Below are 24,623 nucleotides of genomic sequence, written 5' to 3'. Positions count from 1 at the left end.
CAAAACACAACAGCGCAAACATGTTTTTTTTTTCATTTTTCAAATTATGTCTTTTTGCTTTTATAATATTAGAACCACGGAATCTGGGGATGAGTGGAGGGGGCAATGCTTGGCCTCCTCACCCTGAACTCCGTCTAAGTGAAGTGGTGTTTTTTTATATTTTTTGGTATTAGCAAACTGTTTTATTTTTTTTTAATTCAAGTTGAAGTACCCTGCTATGTAACAAAAGTTTTATTCTTTTTACTAAATACAATCTTTACTAGGGAAAGGAAGACACGTGTTTGTACTTAAATGAAAGTTTCTAAATGAATAGCGCGAGTTGCCACAACGGATGAAAGACTTGCGATGGAGAAAAATGAAAAATTGTGAAGAAGTGAACCTCTTCGCGTTGGCGCCTCGCATCCCTCCGCCCCTCCACCCCCCCCCCCCCCCCAAAGGGAACAATATTCGGAAAAATGTATGAATAGAGAGATGCGATTGCGAAAAGGTTTCGTTCTATTGTTATCGTTGTTATTGTTGATTGTCTCTTTTTTTCTCTCTTTTTCTTTAATATTTTTTTTTTCTTATTTTTCGGGTACTCGCTGGATCTTCTTCTTCTTCTTTTCTTTCACTTTCTCTAATTTGCCAATTTTTTATATTTTGCAGCAATTTGTTGAAGTCGAGGGCCAGAGATGTATGAAGGACAAGAAATGCATGTATGAAAGTGGGGAAGGAATCTGTTTATTGTGCACGACTATGTGTACATGTTGACAGTTGGTAGCGTATAAGATTATTTTTCTTTGTATTCACAAATGATAATTGTGTCTGTGTTGTTATTTTACTTTATAAAGCATATATCCAAGTCATCAAACTCTGAAGTGATGGTTTTGGGTTTATAAGTGCAGTTTTCATGACTTAGTATGTTCTAAGGTTATAAATACTCTATTGATATGTTTTTCTTTATAAATTTCACATCTTTTTTGAAAAAAAATAAAAGTATTGGTCCAAAGGTACATTTTCAGTACGTCCAAAATAGTCGTCACAAAAGGTTGTGACCCTTTTTTATATAATGTTGTTTTAAATTGTTCTTTTTTTTTTTTTTTGGTTCAAATTATTGCGAAACTTGAGAAACTTGAAAAACTTCAAAAACTTTGAAACTTAAACAATCATTTTTGGCGATGTTTCTTTCTTTCTTTCTTTCTTTCCTTCATTCTATCTTTGGTTATTTTTTTTCTCCTGCTCTCAAAGGCATGTCGAGAAAATGTATTGTTGGTGCATTTGGTCCAATTATCCAACAGCATTACCCATAAATCATTATAGTAGTACTCACTTTGATGACTGGTGTAGATGTGGCTGTGTAATATGTGAGAAAGATGGAAATCACGTGAGCAAGTATCGGTAACAAAAATACAACTTCATTGTACTGTTGATGAATTTATTTTTAGCAACCAGAAGAATTGTTAGGGAACACCACCAACAATTATAATAATCACAACTACTACTACTACTACAACAACAACAACAACAATAATAATAATAATAATAATGAGGATATACAATACAAATGAAAGATAATAGTAATAATATCAACCTAGATGTCAGACCCTTCCTTTTTTTATTTTATTTTCTGGGTGAAATTGAATGATGATTGTAAATTATTCATCTTTGTCCTCGAAATAGGGTAGCTCTAATGTAAGCGTATAATCCGAGTACGTAAACCATCTTTTATCATATAAAAAGAAAATTTGCTAGTACGTTTACAACTTACTCTATATATATATATATATATGGATAATAACAAGTCATAATGTACAATTCACTCGCCAAACAAAATAAAAGAAAAAAAAAACTTGACTCTTGTGTGACAGAATATTGAAACCAATAATGAGATGGGGCTGTTCATGCATTTTTCTTCATCGGGTACCTTGCTCCAATACAAAAAAGGAAAAATAAATACAAAAAAAAAGACCCAAAAATAAAATAATAATAATAATAATAATAATAATAATAATAATTATTAAATAAAAAAACAAATGACAAAAAAACGTCATTCTTAGCATAAACTTATCTAGCCTTAAAGGCATTGTGCCTCTTTTGTATATAAGGTGAAGTTTCTGGGTGTAACACAAGATCTATACTATAAACCTTTAGCACATACCAACCTACCATTCATCATTGCTTCAAGATCAAATTCTTTGCCCATTTATTTTCATTTTTTTATTTTTCCATCTCATAAATACATTCCTTATTTTCCTATTCTTCTTTTTCTGTCTCTCTAATTTTTTTGATTCTCCCCCCCCCTTTTCACTCCGTTCTGTGTTGATTGATACTTCAACATTTAGATAACGAAGCTGAGAAGAATACTACTACTACCACCACCAACAAAAAACAACAACACCGAAAACACCGAAAACAACAACACCAACAAAAGAACACACTAGAGTTGGACTTCTCATTACATTAACAATACCGAAAATAACAACAAAAAAAAAATCTACACCAGAAATATGTCTTCATCAGCTAGAAACTCAAAAAGGAATTCCTTCGTTTCGGCCTTCTCACCAGTGACGAAACCATCACCCCGTTTTGGGTCACCCAGATTCGAGTCACAGCAAAGTTTCAATTCCTATGAAGTTGCGCAACAACAACAACACCAAAGGCAAAGTCAAAGTCAAAGTCAAAGCCTATACCCAGATCAGCCGAACATGACAATGTACCAACAACATCCTAATTCGCCTAGAATAATCATTGACTCGGACCCCACCGTGCCCGATTTCCATGATATCCCCATGTCTCAAAACAAAACATGCAATTACAAAATGAAACTTGTCATTGTAGGTGACGGTGCTGTGGGGAAATCGTGCCTTTTAATCAGTTATTCACTGAACCAGTTCCCGGAAATATACGTTCCTACAGTGTTTGAGAACTATGTACGAACAGTGATGTCACCATCGGGCAAAAGTATCGAATTGGCATTGTGGGATACTGCGGGACAGGAAGAATACGATAGATTGCGACCCTTGAGCTACCCCGAAGCAGATATGATCTTGATTTGTTTTGCTTTGGATAATTTGACGAGTTTGATGAATGTAAAGGAAATTTGGTTCCCCGAAGTTAGTCACTATTGTCCAGGAATACCCGTTATTTTGGTAGGTACCAAAGCGGACTTGGAGAATAAGAGTGGGTCACTGGAGTATGACACTGACCATGGAACTGGCACAAATAGTTACAATGATATACCAGAGCAATTGCCACTCCAAATCGCGACGGAAATAGGCGCTATAGCATATTTGAAGTGTTCGGCGAAAACAATGTTCAACACCAGAACTGTTTTCAATTTTGCACTAAACCATTTCCAGAAACATATGGAGATGCAAGAACAAATTCAAAAAAGTCAGAGTAGCAGTAGTAGGAAAAGATTCAGCAAACGCTTCGGAAGTAATGGAAGCAATGGAGGTAGTAATGGATTCGGGAGTGCACATGGCAGTGGTAACTACAACCATTTGAGGACAGGAAGCAACACGTCGAATTCCAGGAGAGGGCACTTGAAAAACACCTCGTATGACTCAACCATATTATTGGACCAACCATTGACTGAGGACAAGTATGAACTGAACCCCTATGGCGATTTTGGCGGTGGAGGCTATGGTGGAAGTGGGAAACCAAGCCATGATACGTATAGTGGGAATGGCGAGTTCGATTTCATTAAGGAACATGAAAAGAGGTACAAGAAGAAGAATAAGAAATGTGTGATTCTATAAGCCAAGGGAGACTGGTAGGTGAACAAACAAACAAGGAAACAAAACACAATCGAACACACTTATTTTTATATATTAATTAGAAGCTAAAGACAATTAGATTAAGTTATAAAGTATGTTTTACTATAAAAGCAGCTATGTAATTTTTTTCAGAAGATTGTGGTTTTCATATCTTTTAAAAATTATTGAGAAAACTTACTACTCTTTATTTGATAGATAAGGAGAAACCAAAGCAAAAAAAAATAAAATAAATAATAGTAACAATTCACGTGATTTATTAGTACGCGTTGTCGTGAAATTCGGACCGAGCATTCAATGTCGTTTAATTACATTTTAACGACAACTCATTAGGCTGTGCCTTCATTCCTTCTTTTATGTGTGTTTATTTTTTTTTTTGCGTTTCCGTGTTTCTGATTTACTTCCTTTTTCTATTACTGCGTCTCGTTTTATATGGAATAGGGGTTGTTTTTTTTTCTCTTTTTTTTTTTTTTTTGGTGTGGTTGGAGAAAAAGTAATTTTGGTAGATTGTGAGATAGCGAGGGAACGGAAAAGATGAGTTGAAACAAAATATATCCGAAGAAACGCAGAGGGAAGAAAGGGACAAAACATTACAAATACAAATACAAATACAAAGTAACATCAATAGGAAAAGATAATAAAGAGTATACAAACCATTTTTTTTTCCAGGATCAAAACCCCGCTCACATCTCAGGGGATAAGTTTTACATATTCTTGTTTTTTTCTGTTTTTTTGGACCACATCAAGGAACTTTCTTTCAAGTAGGTGATAGGGTATCTTTGATTTTTTTTCCTTTCAATAAGGTCTTCACCAAGAGCAGCATTACCTTATTGCATAGCCATAACCTTGACGGATTATTTGGTTTTATATATCAATTGCTGGATTTCATGATGTACCAATCTCAAAATGGACAGGATCAGCTAAGCTATCTCGACGTACCTCAGCAGCAACAGCAACAACAACAACAACAACAACAACAACAACAACAACAACAACAGAAGCAACAAGCACAGCAACAGCAACAACAGCAAAAAGAGACGGTCCAGGAGGCTGAGAAACAAAAGCAACATACCCTTTTAGAAAAAAAACCACTCTATGCATTAGCCTCCAACGACTCACAAGATCATTCAAATGACGCAGGAAACAAGGAAGACGACCACTATAAGAAAAGTCTATCGCCATTGAGATACAAATTGCGATCCTTGCTTCTTCCTTTGATCAGGTACGAAACAGATATTTTATTCCAGCTCCAAACTAAATTGAGAAATCCCATATTAGATTTTTATTTCGCATGGACGGCCAACTTGGCCAGCCATACTTTTTATGTCTTGATGCTTCCACCACCATTCTGGTTTGGCGCTAGTGATTTGAGTCGTGACTTGGTCTATGTGTTGGGATTGGGAATATACTTTACTGGGTTCCTTAAAGACTTTTTCTGCTTGCCTAGACCTAGGTCACCTCCCCTACATAGAATCACAATGTCGAGTTATACTTCGCAGGAGTATGGGTTCCCATCGTCGCACTCGGCAAATGCCACGGCAGTGACATTGGTTGTATTGGCGTCATTGATCAAAAATAAGGAGTCGTTTAACACTGGGAGCTTTTACTCATTGGTTGTTGGATTGGGATTGTACTACTCATCATTGATCTTTGGAAGATTGTACTGTGGAATGCACGGTTTTCTTGATATTATCGTTGGCTCTAGCGTTGGGTTGATCTTGTTTTTATTTAGACATTATTGGGGTAAAGTATGGGACAATTTTCTTTTCAATTATGGTTTGTGGCTTGGAGCACTTATGATTATTGGTATCTTTGTTTCCCTAATCCACTTCCATTCCGAGCCAATTGATGATTGCCCCTGTTTTGATGATACTGTTGCCTTTATTGGTGTGTTGATAGGTATGGATTTGAGTCATTTGGTTGCTCATGAAACAGGTTACCTTTACAAACTAAACACTTTTGGTGACTATTTCTTGATTCCGTTTGATAGTACCCGCGGTGTGGTGAATATTGTTGCGAGATTCATCTTGGGTGTTTTGTTAGTCGTCGTGTGGAAGAGTGTTTCCAAGCCAGTCGTTTTCACCATCTTACCGCCAATCTATAAATTCATTGGTGTGTATTTACCACGAAGAAATTTCATATCTACTGCACATACTACACAGTCCACGAGGAATATCCGTTCAACATCGATTTCAAATGACTCTAGTCAAATTGGGGATTTGAACAAATTCATCAAAGGAGTAACTGATCATAAGAATATCGATAATTATGGGCCGAGCTCCGATATTGATTACTACGAGATCTTGGACTACAACAAGCAACAACAACAGAAAAGAAAAGAAGAAAACGAAATCAATCTGAGAAATGGCAACAAAGAGATTGATATGGAAAAGTTGAATTTCAAAAGCGGCGTGTTCAAGTATAGATACGATGTTGAGATTGTTGGTAGGCTACTTGTCTATGCAGGAGTTGCAACCACTGCCATATGGGGTTTTATATTTGCATCGAGGCTTTTAGAGCTATAGAGTAAAGACGGCCAGAGGTATAGATGTGGAGAGGTATAGAAGCGTAGAGGCGTACAGGTATAGAGGTATAGAGGGTTATGGGGTATATAAATTATTGTATTTCTTAAAACGTATAAAGACGTTTTGTTTCCTATTGGTCGTAGTAATTCAGGGCGGCTTTAATGGTTTTAATGACTCTAATGGCTGGTGGTGTTATTAGTTGCAGATCCCTTTCTTTGTTTCTCACTCTCACTCTCACTCTCTCCCGCTTATTTTTTTTTTTTTTTTTTTCATTCTTTCTCTTTCTCTCTCTCTCTCTTTCTTTGTCTCTGATTGTGGGATGGAAGAATGTACGGAGTAGTACAATTAAAACAATAGCCGTGAAACGTGAACCTCTTGAGTATACATATTAAATTCCAACTTTTCTATCTGTATCCACAACCAATTACCACCAAGTATCAGTGTCAACCCACTTTTGGCTCAGCTTTCTTATCATCTATATTCTTTTTAATTTTCTTCTTATCATCATATCACCATTACCATCTTTTTGTTTCCCAATTTACTTTACCATAAATTATCAGCGAGATCGAGTGGTATACTAGAATTACATCTCACGAGGCTAAGCAGTATATTATTTATTTTTATTATTACATCCACCAAGTCCAAACTTTCACTTCTTATCCATTTTCTTTTTTATTTTTTCATTTTTTATATTTTATTTTATATTTTTGGTCTCATCACCAAGTTTAGCACGAACAACAAGAACTGGCCCTTTAATCGTTTTTGATCTTTGTATTTCTAAATTGTATTAAAAACAAACATTCGTTTTTATTTTTGAAAAAAAAAATAGAGAAAGAAAAAGTTGGATGCAACAACACCACTTGTCGGCTTTATTAGATATCAAAGATACAAAGTCAAGATTAAAATCAAATATATTACATCACAACTACAAGTTTAACGATAAAGATCCAATAATCAAATCGTGGAGAACCGTTAAGAGTGGATAAAATATCTATAAAGAAGAACTGAGAAAGAATTCAAATTTGAAGTTGTACTTTGAGTTCCAGTGCAGTTACAGATCAAAAGTATTTGAAAGTTTCCGATAATGGACGATAATTATACTGATACTCTGACAAACCAGCCGATGTTCTATACCAATTCACCCACAACAGCCAATAATACAAGTAGAGCCACAACAGGAGCAACAACTACGTCAACATCCCACCACCCCGGAGTTGGCAATAACAACAAAAACAGCAGCAGCAACAGCAATAACAACGGTAATTCAAATAACAAGAACAACAAAAACAACAGCAGTAGCAGTAACAGCAACAGCAACAGTAATCCCGTTGGTATCGTTGATGTGAATCGCCATAATAGTACACCCGATACTAACAACTCAATCCATTCCATGAATAATAGTAATAATAGCAATAGCAAAAACAACAACAACAACAACAACAACAATAATAATAATAATAACAGTAATAATGGCAAGAATAATAACACTAGATCATCTTCGGCTAGTATGAATGGCCACGACTCAGGCGTACCAACACCAAGAAGTATAGGTGTAGGGGGTGGGAGTTCAGGTGGAGTGCTACAAGGAAATAGTCACAATCATGATTTGGGAGTGGTTGGAAATGGACTCTCCAACACAATTGTTCGACAACCTCACCACAATAATGTCGGAAACGCCAACAACGAGTCTGTACAAACCCCACATCACCAACCTCAACTTCAACATCACCATAGCTTTCAAGGCGGAGTGCAAAGTGGAGCAGGTTCTGGAGGCAGGCTCAATGATCAACACACCATCAATGATTTATACCAATTAATTGGTCAACTACAACAACAAAATACCATTAATAATCAAATAATGATGAAAATGAACTATATGTCGGAGTCCTTGCAACAAGTTCAACAAAATCTTCGCGAATTGAACCAGCAGGTTATGTACACTATCAAGGGCAACAACAATGGTTCTAATGTGTTTGGTGGAGGCAATGCTACTGCGTTTGAGTTAAGTACTGGAGCAGGAGGTAATAATTTCAACAATCAGTTTAAAACAATTGAGATCTTCACAAAGCATTTGAAAAAGTTGAACAAAGAAATGGAAGAAATGACGAATGGGCATCAAATGGGGCCAAGTTCAAATGCTGGGGCACCTGCCGACGTAATTACACAGAATGGGCAACAAGCGCAGCAGCAACAAACCGAACAACAACAACAACAACAACAACAACAACAACAACAACAACAACAACCAATACCACCACAGCAGCAGCAGCAGCAGCAACAACCACAACAACAGCTTCCACATAATACTGCCTCGGCATCTCATCAGATCCAAGCGAACTCGACCAATAGTGCTTTTGAAGATGACGATTTATCTAGAAAGAACCTTTTCCGTTCACTCGCAGGTACAGCAGGATCAGCAACAATATCTAATGCTACATCTCCTTACAGTTTTGAGAATTTCGGGGGTTATACAACTCACGGTGCAACAACAACTACGACAAGAAATGGTGTTGGCATTGGTACCAACGGTGCCCAACTAAATGGAAGTATGATATATGATAAATCACCTTTAGCGCAGGCGCAGATTCCGCAGATTCCACTTTCATCACAACAACAACAACAACAACAACAACAACAACAGCAGCAACAACAACAACACCATCATCAACAGCATCAGCTAAAGGGAGGTCGAAATAAACAATTTAGAAACATCAACCGCCCACCTTTACTCTCACAACAACAACAACAACTCCCCCAAAACCAACAACACCTACATCATCAACTGCCGCCTTCATCAGCACCACCCGTACCAGTACCAGTACCAGTACCACCATCATCATTATCTTCTTCTTCATCACATGCTCAAAATAATGCCTTTGCTAATTCCTATATGCTTCCCATGCCTCCCTTGCTCACCGAAGATAAGACCAGCGGACTCAATGATCCATCGTCGCAATTCATGATGCCACGAGAGAATGGCAATTTGATGACATCTTCATTGCGACTGCAGCCCTCGCATACTCGAGCCATACCACCTCAGGCATCGACAGCAACATTCCCATTTGATGATAATGACATTGAACAAAGCATAGATGAATTGGAACAACAGGCTGGTGGGCCAAGTTCAAATAATGGCCCAGGACAGAATAACTCTAACTCCAACAGCAGTAGCAATCACCGGAACGCTGATGACAACAACAGCAACAACAATAGCAATGGCAACCCACAACAACATCAACACCAACACCAGCACCAGCACCAGCAACAACAACAACAACAACAACAACAACAACAACTAGGGAATCAGTCCTCTACAGTTGCTCATCATGATCAAATTGATATTGTCAATGGTCACATTCTAGACCATAGACACGATAATCAAGTTGCCAAGACGCCTTACGGCAAGCGAAGAAAAGTAAGTACGAACAGTATTCATAGCATGACCAGCAGAAGCAGCAGTATCACGGCAGATTTGAAGAATACTACGCATCCCAATGATGTTCCACAATATAAATTAGAACGAAGTTTAAAAAACATTGAGGATATTTGGAAAGAATATGCTCATGGAATGAACGATAAGCCGCCATTGAAAACACTAGAGTCCAAGTTTGGAACGAAATGGAGAAATGAGACTGAATCACGAACATTTTTGAGAAGGAAGAAAATATATGAGGCGATAGAAATTGGGAAAAGTAAAGGGTACGAGGAAGAAGAAGTTATCAGAGAATTGGAAGAGTATAGAAGTTACGAAAAAGCAGGTAATGTGAAGAAGAGGCCATTGTCGTGGTTGAGTGCAAACATGCCTGAGAAGTATAATAATCCTGAAGAATGAGATGGGTGCATGATGAAAGAAGGAAGTGCGTCGAGCTTTGCAAAAATAGGGACAAAGGTTGTTGGAAATGATTTGAAGGGAGATGAAGAGAAAACGGGTTTGAATGAAAACGGATTTAAAAGAAGACGAATGAATTTAAATATGTAGACCGTGGGTTTTCATTATTCTTACTATCAAATACCTATTAGTGTGTTCGCTTGCCCGTTTTTTATTTTTTTGTTTTGTTTTATTTTATATTATTTTTACTTTGTTTCTTTTCTTTGCAAAAATTGTATCTTTATTTGTTTATATAGTTTTGTATTAATAAATTGTTTTACTAATGGAACAAGTGATGATGAAGTTTGTAGTAAGAAAAGCGTTTATTAGGTTTACGGGTGATGGGCTCTAGGGAAAATTGCAGCCAATGAATCTTAACAGGTTTATGGTTTGTCATAAACAATATGATCAATAGCCAATTTTGTGTAACATAGTCTCTTACACAAAATAAAGATACATATCGTGTATTTATATGCATATATATTTATATGTATCTATATATTTTTTTCTTCTCTTCTGTACAAATTTTATCTAGAGCTTGCACGAAGCAGAGGTAGCAAAAACAGAGGTAATCGCGATGGACTCAAGTTAATGGTTAGAAGGCACCTTTTGAGTAGACACATAAAGTACTTCCAAAGTAGGATACAAACATCTTTGCGCTTTATATATACTCAAGCAATAATGACACCTACAATAATGCCTGAGAAAAGAGCTATCAATGAAAATGTGAAGGAAGATGAACAACTTTCCAAAAAGTTCAAGCTAGAGAGTAATAATAGCAACAACAACAACAATAATGAAAATCAAAAACAAGAGCAGACCCAGACCCAGAACTCGAAGCAAAAAAATCAACAGCAGACAAAGAAGCACAAGACACGGAAATACAAGGCAAAAACAGTGGAACTGACAAGTCCACTTGGTGTGTTGGATCTCGAGATTAAATCATTATGCGAGGAATATAATCTTACTTTAGATGAGATAAGAAATGACATGAGGGGAATTTTGAATGATACTACAGTGGAGCAAGTATACCATAGAATAGTTGAAGATGTCGAAATTTTGAAATTTGCCTCTAATGGTGACTCTATTGCTATTGTCTCGAGCCCGCAAAGTGACAATAAGGCAATCGAGACGACAAAGGATTCTACAAAAGAAAATGCAGACAAGCATGCCGTGTTGCCCTTGCAAAAGAAGCAAGTAGTAATTATTCCATTCGGAATTCCTGGTGATATCGCTAAAATCAAAATCTTCCGTACCCACCCGTTATATGCCGAAGCAGATTTATTGGCCATCACCAAGCCATCAGGTATACGGAATGATAACTTGATCAATTGCAGATACTTTGGAAAATGTTCAGGGTGTCAATATCAAAATATACACTACGACGAACAACTCGAGATCAAGAAGCAGACTATACGCAATGCCTACAAGCATTTTGCGCCAATCTTGAGCGAAAAGGGATTATTGCCGGATGTTGATGATACAGAGGCATCACCATTGCAATACCAATACAGGACAAAGTTGACTCCCCATTTTAATATTGCAAAAGGGTATGGTAAGACAGGGAAAGAATTGGAACACAGACCAAACTTTGGGTTCGGTGCCAAGGGAAGACCCGAATGGAGAACTGGCGAAAAGGCAAAGGAAGGAAAAATTGGAGCCGATTTCGGACCCCTGGGTCAAATCATGGATATCGAGGAATGCACTATTGGAACTAAGATTGTCAATATCGGATTGGAAAATGAAAGGCATAGATTTGAGAATGCGTTCAAAGAGTACAAACGTGGTGCCACAGTATTGTTGAGAGAAGATACAAAATGTATGCAAAATGCTGTTCAAAATACAGGAGATACAACTGACACCGATGAAGTTAAAAATGATGCAAAAGAATCTGTTATCGGTGAAGCTTCAAGAGATGAACTGGGTGAAGTATCAAGTATCAAAGTGGAGCAAGGTGACCAAGAGGTGGTCAAAACATGCGTTACAAATCCTAGACAAATTGTACAGGAGATAATCGGTCCATATAGGTTTGAATTTTCTGCCGGTGAGTTCTTTCAGAATAACAACTCCATTTTGCCTATTATTACGAAATACGTCAGAGATAATCTTTTCTCCAACTCCAACAATACCACCACCAATACCACCACCAATATCACCACCACCACTACAAATACTGGCTCCTCATCTCCCAACTACCTTGTTGATGCATATTGTGGCTCTGGTTTGTTCTCCATAACGTGTTCGACAAATGTGACCAAAGTTATTGGTGTTGAAGTTAGTGCCGATTCTGTTAAATTTGCACGTCATAACGCCACGTTGAACAATATTAAAAACTCACATTTCATTGTTGGAAAAGCCGAAGAGATTTTTAAGGATATCGATACACCCTCTGAGCAGACTTCGGTAATTTTAGATCCCCCAAGAAAAGGATGCGATGATGTATTTTTGAACCAATTGAGTGAATACAAACCGGCAAAAATTGTTTACATTTCGTGTAATGTGCATTCGCAGGCAAGAGATGTCGAGTGGTTCTTGAATAACACAAAGAATGGTGAGTTGTATAAAGTCGAAAGTATTAAGGGGTTTGATTTCTTCCCACAAACACACCATGTAGAGAGCGTTGCTGTGCTCTCTATGAAGTAGGAAAATCAAGAACCACTTTAGATATGGATCATAGGTTTATAAATTTATAGTACTATAGAAGAGTTGTAACAATAAATCAAGTTTATTGAGAATATTGTTGTATAATTACTATGGAAAAAAAATGAAGAACAAAAGAAAAACAAAAGTTTTAGAAACAACATGCAGACTAGGTATTGATTCTACTCTGCAATAGAGATCCTTTAACATCATCATATGAACCTTTACAAATATAGTCCTTCTGTGACAAAACATCAACATGTTGCCTTTAAATGTTTCTTACACTGCATTTTGGCTGCAAAATAGTAAATTCATAAGATAGTTAAGGAGCGACATTATTATAATAGCGCTACCATCGCATTACGTGTACTCTTGAGAAAAAAAACGCTATAGGGCTAGCACCACCAATTTTATGTTTGTACACGTGATTACTTTTTTTTCTTTTGGCACGCGCTCGCCAACATCACCAGTACTGTGGAAAAAAGTTGACTTTTTCAAGATTCACAAGAGAGTGAATACAACAACTTAATAATTATACACATCCAAACTACATAGACAAACAAAGACAAGATGGAAAACGATAAAGGTCAATTAGTATGTTCATAATCACAGCGAAGTAGGAGTTTGTTATTAGCCATACGTGAATGTGAAGGAGTGAAAAAGTAAAGAAAATGATAGAGTGAATAAAGTGGAAGAGTGAAGATAGGAACAAGTAAGAGGATATTGAAATGATAATCGATTTGAACCCATAATCAAAAAAAGGATTTTGTCAAATGGGAGAAGCAACCAAGCTTAATGGTATTTTTAAGACTAGTCGAGAATATGTCACTGAATGCATTTCGTTGCGGAGTTCATCTTTCTTCGTTTTAATTTTGATTATTTTCTTTGGCAAAGAAAGAATGTTTCTTAGATTCAGATCAGAGGAGTTAGAAGTGAGCACTTGAGTTTGAACAGATGAATCTTGTCAAAGTATCGTTTTTACAACTTGCATGTGAATTAGAGGAAAATTTAGAATATGGTCAGCTACTTTACCCAATAGGATTTTGAAAGAGCCTAGAGTATCAGACAATGTACTGTTTTTTTCCATAGCATGTTTGATCATTTTTTACTCTCCAAACTTTGGAAACCTTGTCTCCGCCAAAAAAAGAGACACCTGTCATTCTCGATATCCAAGTTTATCTGACTCATTTTAAATAAAGTGCACATTTCAGACCCATATGAGCTGACCTTTAAGTTGTTGCCTTACTCATATCTTTATACTCGTCTTTATCCCATTCTTTTCTTTGCAAATGGCTAATAAGTTTGCGAAATTTTTGCTTTTTTTTTCTTCTTTTTTTTAATGTTTTGTCTTATACATCATAATACTAACATTTGCTTTTTTTCTTTTTTCTTTTTAGGTTGAATTATACGTCCCAAGAAAATGTTCTGCTACCAACAGAATCATTAAGGCTAAGGACCATGCTTCAGTTCAAATTTCCGTTGCTAAGGTTGACGAAGACGGAAGAGCTATTGCTGGTGACAATGTCACTTATGTCTTGAGTGGTTACGTTAGAGGTAGAGGTGAAGCTGACGACTCATTGAACAGATTGGCTCAACAAGACGGTTTGTTGAAGAACGTCTGGTCTTACTCCCGTTAAGCTGAGAAGTTTTGAGAAGCATACGGAGTTTAGACTGCTTGTTGTTGTTGTTGTGTAAATTAATGATATAAATTGCAAAAAAAAAAAAAAAGTATTGTGTTTGACATGTAGTTTTCTCTTTTTTGAAATTAGAATATCTTGGAGACGATATTGTTGGTGGGTGTATTTTTATTTTTCGGGAAAACAGTCATTAGATAACTAGGATGTTTGGAATTTCGAAACAAACAAAGTTGGAGGTACCGTTTGGTAGATACATTTCGAATACTCTTGCAGTCATTTCCCAATGTACTGTAAGCTCCATACATAAATTACCATTCGTGGCATCTAACTATAAAATTTGCTAGTAAAGTCTCTCTTTACCTTGATTACATCACGTGATACAATGAAGAAAAGTATATATATAAATATATATATATTCAAGCTTCAAAGTAAATAAAACAATTAATCCCAATCTCGCCAATTTGTAGCCAAATTCGTATTGTGTCATATTTACCTTTTTTTCAGAGTTTTTATTTTTTTTATTTCTTTTATTTTTTTATTTTATTACTTTTTTGTTCCAATCAATATTCCAAATTCTTATCCTTGTTGATATTCAAATTGATATTATCTTGCAGTGGTTTTGTGGTTGCACCCTGGCTATGAAGAATATCACGAAATCATGGTTACAGTATTGAACTCGTTTTGCTGATTAGACCAGACTCGGAGTTTAATAATTTTTCTTTTTTTTTTGTTACTACTTTCTTGTATTTGTTTAGATTTAATCTTTTTTTTATACCTTTTTTTTTTTTTGTTTTGCAAAGAAATCACCTGTAAGAAAGATTAGCTATATTAGTTGCAAAGAGCCATATTGGGATCAACAGAGATGATGAAAAAAATAACAAGTGCAAACATTCAAAAAAGGTCCAACTCTGGATTGGTAATCTTACACTCTGCGCATCTGGCATAAGTTCCGTTCGGTTCAGTTTTTTTCTTTCAATCTTCTTCTTTCTTTTTCTTTTTCTTTTTTCTTTTTTGGTTTGGTTTGGTTTGGTTGAATTTTATTTTTTCTGTGCCGGGGCTTTCGGACCGGCTTTGTTCGTCAATTGTATAGCTCTGTATGTAATAAAGTTGGCAAATTTTGTATTTGTTGGTTTAGGAAATTATAATGCAAGATTATAGGGTTAGAAAGAGAGAGAGAGAAAGAAAAGAGGAAGTAAGTGGTTGGGTATTAATCATCTAAAGAATGTGTATAATGCAAAGCCTTGCATTGACCATTCACTTTTCAAATCTTCATTCTTTAGTTTCCAGTATTTGAGGAGCCCCATGGTAGTTTGAGTTTTCTTTTCTTTTCTTCTATCTTTTTTGGACCTGGATATGAAAGAGATGTTAAAATTTTGAAACCTTTCTTTCTTTTAATTTTTGTTATCATTATTATTATTAAAGGTTGGTACTAATGTACTAAAGCTCGATCGTAGGTAAGTTGAAAAAAAGAAGAGGGAATGGACGCAGAGATGTGGAATAAAGGTTCTGCCTTGATGTTTGATTGAAAATTGTGAATTGTTGGCTTTTAAATTTTATTTTTAAATTCCTTTTTCAACAGTATAAATTGGTGCATCAACTCTTCCTCTTTCCCTGCCATTATTCCTCATTCTCTTATTTTGCATGTTGAAATAAAACCTTTCCTGTCCCCCCCCCTCCTCTCCCCACCGCAAATAAATAACCAAAAATATAAAAATATAAAAAAATAAAAAATAAAAAAAATAAATTGGTTGTTTTTTTCTAAACACAAAAAGCCATAAACGGACACAAACAAGCGCATGTTGTTTTGTTTTGTTTTCTTTCTTTCGCTTTCTCTATTTTTTTTTTTTGGGGGGGGGGGGGGGGGGGGGGAGGAGGAGGAGAGGAGAGCAGTGGCCGGGCATGATAGGCTGGGATTTATGAGCAAAAAGAGGAGGCCATTCATACAATTAATTTCATGCAGCAGGCAGAATGTAAACATAGTCCGTATGTTGGTGCAATATCTCCATAAAAGATAGTAATAATAATAATAATAACAATATAATTAATATTAGCAATGGTGGTAGAGGTTGTGGTGGCAGTTGCAGTTGCAGTTGCAGTGGTCTTGGTAAAATGATGCGTTTAGTGCCACTTTTATAATGATAATAATACGAGTACTAATACTAGTGCTATTCCAACTATAGAGTGTTATGGTTTCTCATTTTGCAAGGACAATTACATTTTTCCAACTTTCCTTACTCGATATAGGATCTACTAGAAAGCATTTTAATTTCCATTTTATTTTCATATCATTTTCATTTCCATTTTATCTTCATATCATTTTCATTTCCATTTTATCTTCATTTCATTTTCATTTTGTTGAGTCGGTGCCAATTACTTGTATCCACCTCCCCCCCTTTTTTTAAGACATTTCAATTCATAATTGACCTTTTTTTTATCTTTGGACTGACTCAAGGAATCGGTACAACATTACCAAGTCCACTAGGCAAGTACAAGTATAAGCACAGGTATAAGCACAGCTTCTTGCTATCCGACTACTCACACGCTGTCGTATCAACCTTTTTTTCGATTCTCCAATCACCCTTACCCTTCAATTGAACCAAGCACTAACGGCATTTATATATTTATATAATCAAAAAGCAGTTTTGATTTGCTTTTCAAGTTTGCTTTTCTAGTTTGCTTTTCCAGTTTGCTTAGTTCATTTTTCCACATGACAAACGCAATATTTACATTACTTTATAATGTCAACTACTTGCCCGGAGCACTAGTCCTTGGAGCACAATTGAAGAAAGCAATAGCCAAAACTCAGTTTGATGAGGAAATAGCATTAGGTGTCTTAATCGATAAACTGCAGTTTTCCACACTGCAATTGAATTTGTTATCCACATACTACCAGGACATAATTGATGTTTACGTACACCAATCTACTCTAGTTGACAAATTACGAGACGATTTGCAAAGACCGGAATTGGCCAAGACATTCACCAAGATTGAATTATGGGGTTTAGATCAATATGAAAAAGTCCTATACCTTGATGCAGATACACTTCCACTCATTCTGGAACTGGAGACTCCCACTTCTGATTCAACAGTAATTGATCTCTTGAAGTTGGAGTTTGCGCAAGGGAAAATTTTGGCCGAACCCGACTCAGGGTTCCCTGACATTTTCAATTCAGGTGTCTTTTTACTCAAACCAAATAAGGGGACCTACAATGACTTGAAAAATTTGGTTCAACACCAGCAACTGCAACAGCAACAGCAAAATCAAAACCATAATCAAAACAAGTCACGTGTAAATCAGAGCATATCGTTTGATGGTGCTGACCAAGGGCTACTTAACCAGTATTTCAATATTCAACCAAACTGGGTGCAAACAGTTTTTGACTCTGGAAATTTAAATTTAAACGTCAATGGTGATTTGATTAGTGGAAATAGCACAGTTAACAATTGGATTAAATTGCCCTTTTTGTATAATGTTACCCCATCAGTCGCATATGAGTATTTGCCCGCATTCAAGCATTTCCAAGGCTTGCCCTTGTCGCCATTGTCAAAACCAACACATCCTTCACAACATCCATTGTTGCAAGAAAAAAAACTGGGACAAAATGAAGGCGGAAACGATACGTTTTACGATGAAAAGGTATTGCAGCTGTCCACCGATACACTCGGAAGATACCATTCTACAGCTGTCAGGTTTATCAATGCAAAGTCTCAAATCAAAGTAATGCATTTCATTGGTCCATACAAGCCATGGACTCTGGCATCCACTGCGCAGGGAATCCACAGAAATTGGTGGAATGTTTGGATTGAAGAATTTGGTGAACATTCTATAGAACAAGTTATCAACAATGAGCAATCTGATCATTTTGCTGATATCAAAATGCCTACCAAAGAATTAATAAACACTGATTTGGGCGACGAGAAGCTGACTGATAAACATGAGAATAAAGCATTTCAAGAAGCCAAACCTCAAGGAACTAAATCTGATCCATTTGCCTTGTCTGATTCAGCGAGATATCAACAATTTAAAGACACGATCAAACCCAGTCGTGATGCAATGTGGGATCCTGCAAAAGAACCCCCTCCAAAGTACACAAAGAGTGAAGGAGATTCTGGTCATGCACAACATTCTAACATTTTTCAATTTAACACATATGAGAGCTGGCACGAGCCCAAGGAAGTCGAAGTTCATGAAGCAGCGATGTCTCCTCAAGAACGTGGAAAAATGGCTAATGAACCAGTCCATGAGACTGAAATGAATTACGAAAAGAAGGAGCTGAATTTGCAAGAAGAAGTGTACACTTTACCATCAACATCTCAGAATCAAGAAGTTTACACCAATACTTTTCAGAACCCTGTATCAATAAAGCAGGAAATGCATAGTAGCAATGAAAACAATCATCACCATGATTTCAAAGATGAGTTTAATCAAGAAAGTAATATGCATGATAAAACTGCATCTTTATCTTTGTTAGCACCTTTAGCATTACCGAATTCTTTAATATCTGCACCCACCTTTGTTCAAGAAAATAAATTACAAGAGAAACCTCCTCCACTACAATTAGCACCACCACCACAAACACCACCACAACAACAACAACAACAGCCCCCTCCACTAGAACTTCCTGATTTATATGGACATAAATATGTTGAACCAGAACGAGTGTTTGATGCTAGCTCAGATTACTACCCAACGCATATCTTGAGAGACCACTTGGAAAAGATTGATATCAATCAAGATGGCAATGACAGTGCCTCAATATTAACTCCGGGGTCTTCTGCCGGTGCTGTCATTGTTAGTGCTGCTAATGCAAAGCAGTTGGGTGCAGAGGTATCTAGCTACAATTATGAGAATGAAAAGTTGCAGAAGCAAGGTTTGATTAATGCCGATCATTTACAGGAAGCAATCGACTTTGAAGAAGACGAAGAAGGGGAGGATGAAGACGATGTGGATGATTATTCAGAATCTCATGCACCCAAATTGTTTCCTTGGGAATTTCGAGAGGTCCACCGACCAGAGAGAAGATTCAGTTGAGAAAAATTGACTTTTTTTTTACTAATACTTTTCCACTAAAGAAGATGGCTTTATCAGTTCTTGATTAGTTCTAGATTAATTCTAAAGTAATTTTAAATTAGTTTCATTTGAATTTTCAAGCACATTCCTTTTTTTTTTGTACAAGCCACCTCTACCACCACCACTATCACTATTACCACCACCTGACATACATATACACACGCATAGACAAAAGAAAATAATGATCAGAGATTGTAATATGTTATACTCAAGAGGATATAACGCATTTATTTAGGTAAATAAAAAAAAAATATGTGTATATACATACCAAAGAGAACAGGCATGCCACCAGACCCAAGCAGGTTCATGATAATATTAATGGTGGGTCGTGTGAAATGGTACAAATATATTTTTGTGCAATTTTTTTTCTTTTCCTTCTCATCGAATTTTTTTTAAAAAAAAAATTTTTTTTCTCCCTCCTCTCTCTGCCACTTACTTTGAATGAGACATTCACACATATACACACACACACACACTCTCTCTCTCTCTCTCTCTCTCTCTCTCTCTTTCTTCTGTTTTATTTTTCTTCTTTTTCTTCTTCTTCTCTCTATACTTTAGTTACATCCCATCAAAGACGAGAGCGAGCCTAAATTTTTCACCCTCTCATTACATATATAGATTAAAATTTTCTATTTTGCTCTTTTTAAAAAGAATTCCCTTTCCCTTTTCCCTTTTCCCTCTCTCTCTCTCCCTCCCTCCCTCTCACCCTCTCTCTTGACTTTTTGTAGATTGACACTCCCAACCACCCCTTATCACCACCATAAGTCATTACTAGAATAAAACATGGCATCCGAAGGAATCACTGAGATCGACTCTGGTTTGATTGAATCAAACTACGACAATGTTGTTTACAAGTTCGACGACTTGAACTTGAAACCAAATATTGTTAGAGGTATTTTCGGTTACGGTTACGAAACCCCATCTGCTATTCAACAAAGAGCTATCTTGCCAATCACTGAAGGTAGAGATGTCTTGGCTCAAGCTCAATCTGGTACCGGTAAGACTGCCACCTTCACCATCTCAGCTTTGCAAAGAATTGACGAAAACGAAAAGTCAACCCAAGCTTTGATTTTGGCTCCTACCAGAGAATTGGCTTTGCAAATCAAGAACGTTATCACTTCCATTGGTTTGTACTTGAACGTTACCGTTCACGCCTCAATTGGTGGTACTTCAATGAGCGATGATATTGAAGCTTTCAAATCTGGTGTCCAAATTGTTGTTGGTACTCCAGGTAGAGTTTTCGACATGATTGAAAGAAGATACTTCAGAACCGACAAGGTTAAGATGTTCATCTTGATGAAGCCGATGAGATGTTGTCATCTGGATTCAAGGAACAAATCTACAACATTTTCAGATTATTGCCTGAAACCACCCAAGTTGTCTTGTTGTCTGCCACCATGCCACAAGATGTTCTTGAGGTCACCACCAAGTTCATGAACAACCCAGTCAGAATCTTGGTTAAGAAGGACGAGTTGACCTTGGAAGGTATTAAACAATACTTTATCAATGTCGAAGTTGAAGACTACAAGTTCGACTGTTTGGTTGATTTGTACGACTCCATCTCAGTTACACAAGCTGTTATCTTCTGTAACACCAGATCCAAGGTTGAGTTCTTGACCAACAAATTGAGAGAACAAAAATTCACCGTCTCAGCCATCCACGCTGACTTGCCACAAGGTGAGAGAGACACCATCATGAAAGAATTCAGATCTGGTTCATCAAGAATTCTTATCTCCACCGATTTGTTGGCTAGAGGTATCGATGTCCAACAAGTCTCCTTGGTTATCAACTACGACTTGCCAGCAAACAAGGAAAACTACATCCACAGAATTGGTAGAGGTGGTCGTTTCGGTAGAAAGGGTGTTGCTATCAACTTTGTCACTGACAAGGATGTTGGTATGATGAGAGAAATTGAAAAGTTCTACTCTACTCAAATCACTGAGATGCCAGCTGACATTGGTTCATTGTTTGCTTAAACTTGTATCTTTTTCTTGATAAAGCATTGTATATGTTTCTAAATTAACAAAACTGCACTTTATAATATCACTTTGCAAATGTAATCCACCCTTTTTCTTTTTCTTTTTCTTTCTTGATTTCTTTTCCTATTCTTTACTCTTTTAAATAAGAAATGAAAATAAAGAAAATAAAAAAAATAGAAGTAATTCACGGATTTCACCATTGAGTTATGTTGTGAATTCAGCAGGTATTTGGTATTATTGAAACCAGTAAAAAAAAAAAAAAAAAAAAAGAAAGTAGTGATGGTAACGACAAATATGGGATCGTAAACAAAGACCATCTTTACCATGCAAAAATTGTCATCAAACGGCCTCCCCTTTTTGCTTCTTCAGATTTTAGATAATACAATTAATTGCGCGCTATAAAAATGCGGCTGGAACAAATATATGCCTACAATTGCCTTTTATTGCCACACCTATTGGAGAAGTACCAACAAACATACACACAAGCTCACACATGCTGTAGATGTTTGTTAACCATAGCCTGTCATCCATTCCAGGCTCGTACCCTGCCAGTGCCTTGAATATAAGATCTAATTCATCAAATAATAGCAATATAAACAAGAACGCAACTAATATGAGGACGAATATGACGGCGACTTCTTCCACGTCTGCCACCGTTGAAGTAAGTCGATACGTTGAAGATGATTTCGAGTTTAGGTTCAGCTCAAATCAATTCATACGCCGCAAGACAAGAGCACAGCATGAGTTTCTTGCACAACTAGAAGGTTTGTGCTATATTCTCATATTCTACCAGTTCATAAAGTTTTGTTACAGTGCATGTCTCATACCTACTCTTTTGCATGTATTAGTGCTTGCGTTTGTCAATTATAATTTTGCCATCGATCCTGAAACAGGCGATGTATTGCTTCGAGCGATGTTTGAGGAATCGCTGGATCACCAAGAGAGAATTGAGTTGCTCAAGAGACGCTTACCAAGAATCTGTTTTGCAGTATATTGCAAAACCGTATTTGTGATGGCGTACCACATCTTGTTTATATGTACATGGATGATCAGCTTAGTTGATGAGGGCCAATTAGACGAATTGGAGACTGGGAGCTGGTGGTTTGTATCGTTTATTGGAGAAGAGCCACCTATCATTCATAAGGAATTAGGATACTGGGCGAAAGCAATAAAATTAGGATTGGTTCAGTTGCTTTTATTGGATATAATCATTTTATTTCTACAATTGGTGTTGTTTCAGTGCATTTTTAAGCAAAGTTTAGCAGTTGGCGCAAGAAGCTTGGATGAACGAGAAGTAGAGCTTATTCGAGGGAAGAATATACCGCTGTCGTTAACCATTGCTGGTGATGATAGCAACAGCGAGCTTAACGGCCTGCATGAATTGGGAGAGGGGAGAATATTGGCATTGCAAGTACGATTATATGAGCTTCTACTGTTTTGGCATCTCAGTGACTGGAATTCACGTACTACTGCCGATGTTAGGAATGAAGGTGATTAAATAAAAAAAAAACTACAAACAACATTTACATTGTCAACATTATCAACATTATCAATATTGCCGTACACAGCTGGGCTGTATAGAAATAAATAAACCTTGAACCATGCAAGTTAAAACAAGAAAAAAAAGTAGCGTAGAGACATCAATTAAAATAGGTTTGATTGTATATTTGTTTGATTGATTGATTGATTGATTGGTTGGTTGTTTACTTGTTTGCTCATTCTTTTCTTACAGCGGTGACTTCTGTGTTCTGTCAAGTCGAGAAAAGTGATCTTTCTTTTTTTTAGCCTCAAATCAGCGCAAACTTTTAGTGTGCTATGATTTCTCATAAGGACCCAATATTGTTCTCGCTAATTCCTACACAGAAAAGTTTCTTAGGCAATACTATTCTTGCAAGTGAGTAAAGTATTAAGAACCTCTATATGCCTAATTTGAAAGACCAAGTATAAATTAATCAATATTTTTCACGAATCAAATACCCAGATTTGCTAAAAGCTTTTCAAAATTTTTTTCATTTTTTTTTTCATTTTTTTTTCATTGTTTTTCATTTTATGGAAGCCTACCTTGGAAGTCGATGCTAGCTTTGCGCACAAGTCGATATAGTAGAAACGCGTGCGCTGCCACACTAGCAAAGGCAGCGAATACAACCACGACGCGTCCTTCTCATTGCGTTTATTATCCACAATCAATTTTTTTTTTCAAAAATCAAACTACTTTCATCAACTACAACTTCGTTACTACTTTTATTAAGAATATTACTACTGCTACTAGTAATAATATTAACAATAATACACAATTACAACCACAATCACAACCAAATTTACCAACTGTTTTTCACATTTACGTTTCTGCACAAGTTCACATAACAAAATGACTACAGAACAAAACAAAAAGCAAAAATTAGAAGCTACAGAGAGTTTAAAAGTGCACTTGAGATCAGATAAGGCCAGAGTGCCCACCAAAGGGTCAGTTCTCGCTGCAGGATATGACCTCTACTCTTCAGAGGATGCCATCATACCGGCACAAGGCCAAGGATTGGTGAGCACAGATATTTCAATTATTGTACCAATTGGAACATATGGTCGTGTTGCGCCTCGTTCAGGATTAGCTGTGAAGCACGGAATCTCGACCGGTGCAGGTGTCATTGATGCCGACTATAGAGGTGAGGTTAAAGTTGTGTTATTCAATCACTCAACAAAGGACTTTGAAATTAAAGCTGGTGACAGAATTGCTACAATTGGTTTCTGGAAAGAATTGTGAATGCAGATATTGAAGAGATTAGCGAAGACCAATTAACGGCGACTGATCGTGGCGAGGGTGGATTTGGATCTACAGGAAAGAATTAGAATAATCGGTACTTTTTTACGAAAATGGAAAGAGCAAATGACAAAAAGAAGAAATTAAAAAAAGAAATGAAAACCCAATAGAACTATTACTTATATATATATAATGCTATTTTTTTTTTAATTCCCAATACTTTTTTTTTCGGGTTCTACTTTTCTTCCTTTTTCATCTTTTCGCCTTTTTTCGTTCATTGTTTTCCAACTCTATCTTTTACTTGGATAAATTTTATCTACTTTATTAATTGAATATTTCATTCACTCATCTATAAACATATTGATTTCGAAAAGCAGAGATTTTACGCTGATA

At 36.5% G+C, this 24,623-nt stretch overlaps 8 protein-coding genes across 8 annotated transcripts; all 8 read left to right on the top strand. All coding sequences in view use genetic code 12, as the record gives it.

The window, feature by feature from the left end:
* Positions 1 to 2,486: 2,486 nt before the first annotated feature.
* On the top strand, positions 2,487 to 3,740 carry RHO4 (Rho GTPase; the record flags this gene model as incomplete). The annotated part of the gene is made up of 1 exon (XM_001526537.2): positions 2,487 to 3,740. One exon carries the CDS (start codon positions 2,487 to 2,489, stop codon positions 3,738 to 3,740), a length of 1,254 nt encoding a protein of 417 aa, XP_001526587.2.
* Positions 3,741 to 4,289: 549 nt separating this feature from the next.
* Positions 4,290 to 6,280, top strand: LCB3 (Long-chain base-1-phosphate phosphatase; the record flags this gene model as incomplete). Its single annotated transcript, XM_001526536.2, has 3 exons — positions 4,290 to 4,293; positions 4,521 to 4,528; positions 4,559 to 6,280. The coding sequence occupies 3 exons, from the start codon at positions 4,290 to 4,292 to the stop codon at positions 6,278 to 6,280; spliced, it is 1,734 nt and encodes a 577-aa protein (XP_001526586.2).
* Positions 6,281 to 7,364: 1,084 nt separating this feature from the next.
* On the top strand, positions 7,365 to 10,112 carry HOT1 (Transcription factor; the record flags this gene model as incomplete). Its single annotated transcript, XM_001526535.2, has 1 exon — positions 7,365 to 10,112. The coding sequence occupies one exon, from the start codon at positions 7,365 to 7,367 to the stop codon at positions 10,110 to 10,112; it is 2,748 nt and encodes a 915-aa protein (XP_001526585.2).
* A 717-nt stretch (positions 10,113 to 10,829) lies between these two features.
* TRM2 (tRNA(m5U54)methyltransferase) lies at positions 10,830 to 12,791 on the top strand (the record flags this gene model as incomplete). The annotated part of the gene is made up of 1 exon (XM_001526534.2): positions 10,830 to 12,791. One exon carries the CDS (start codon positions 10,830 to 10,832, stop codon positions 12,789 to 12,791), a length of 1,962 nt encoding a protein of 653 aa, XP_001526584.2.
* A 567-nt stretch (positions 12,792 to 13,358) lies between these two features.
* Positions 13,359 to 14,425, top strand: RPS21 (40S ribosomal protein S21; the record flags this gene model as incomplete). The annotated part of the gene is made up of 2 exons (XM_061119226.1): positions 13,359 to 13,382; positions 14,186 to 14,425. The coding sequence occupies 2 exons, from the start codon at positions 13,359 to 13,361 to the stop codon at positions 14,423 to 14,425; spliced, it is 264 nt and encodes an 87-aa protein (XP_060975209.1).
* A 2,707-nt stretch (positions 14,426 to 17,132) lies between these two features.
* GLG1 (glycogenin glucosyltransferase glg1) lies at positions 17,133 to 19,457 on the top strand (the record flags this gene model as incomplete). Its single annotated transcript, XM_001526532.2, has 1 exon — positions 17,133 to 19,457. The coding sequence occupies one exon, from the start codon at positions 17,133 to 17,135 to the stop codon at positions 19,455 to 19,457; it is 2,325 nt and encodes a 774-aa protein (XP_001526582.2).
* An 822-nt stretch (positions 19,458 to 20,279) lies between these two features.
* Positions 20,280 to 21,472, top strand: TIF1 (translation initiation factor eIF4A; the record flags this gene model as incomplete). Its single annotated transcript, XM_061119225.1, has 2 exons — positions 20,280 to 20,727; positions 20,781 to 21,472. 2 exons carry the CDS (start codon positions 20,280 to 20,282, stop codon positions 21,470 to 21,472), a joined length of 1,140 nt encoding a protein of 379 aa, XP_060975208.1.
* A 505-nt stretch (positions 21,473 to 21,977) lies between these two features.
* Positions 21,978 to 22,973, top strand: PVL30_001376 (uncharacterized protein; the record flags this gene model as incomplete). The annotated part of the gene is made up of 1 exon (XM_001526530.2): positions 21,978 to 22,973. The coding sequence occupies one exon, from the start codon at positions 21,978 to 21,980 to the stop codon at positions 22,971 to 22,973; it is 996 nt and encodes a 331-aa protein (XP_001526580.2).
* Between the last annotated feature and the right edge of the window lie 1,650 nt (positions 22,974 to 24,623).

The sequence above is a fragment of the Lodderomyces elongisporus genome, chromosome 2 (assembly GCF_030384665.1).
Source record: "Lodderomyces elongisporus chromosome 2, complete sequence".
In the NCBI taxonomy this organism is placed as follows: Eukaryota; Fungi; Ascomycota; class Pichiomycetes; order Serinales; family Debaryomycetaceae; genus Lodderomyces; species Lodderomyces elongisporus.
The sequence above is the reverse complement of the archived record's forward strand: the minus strand, read 5'-3'. Positions and strand labels throughout refer to the sequence as shown.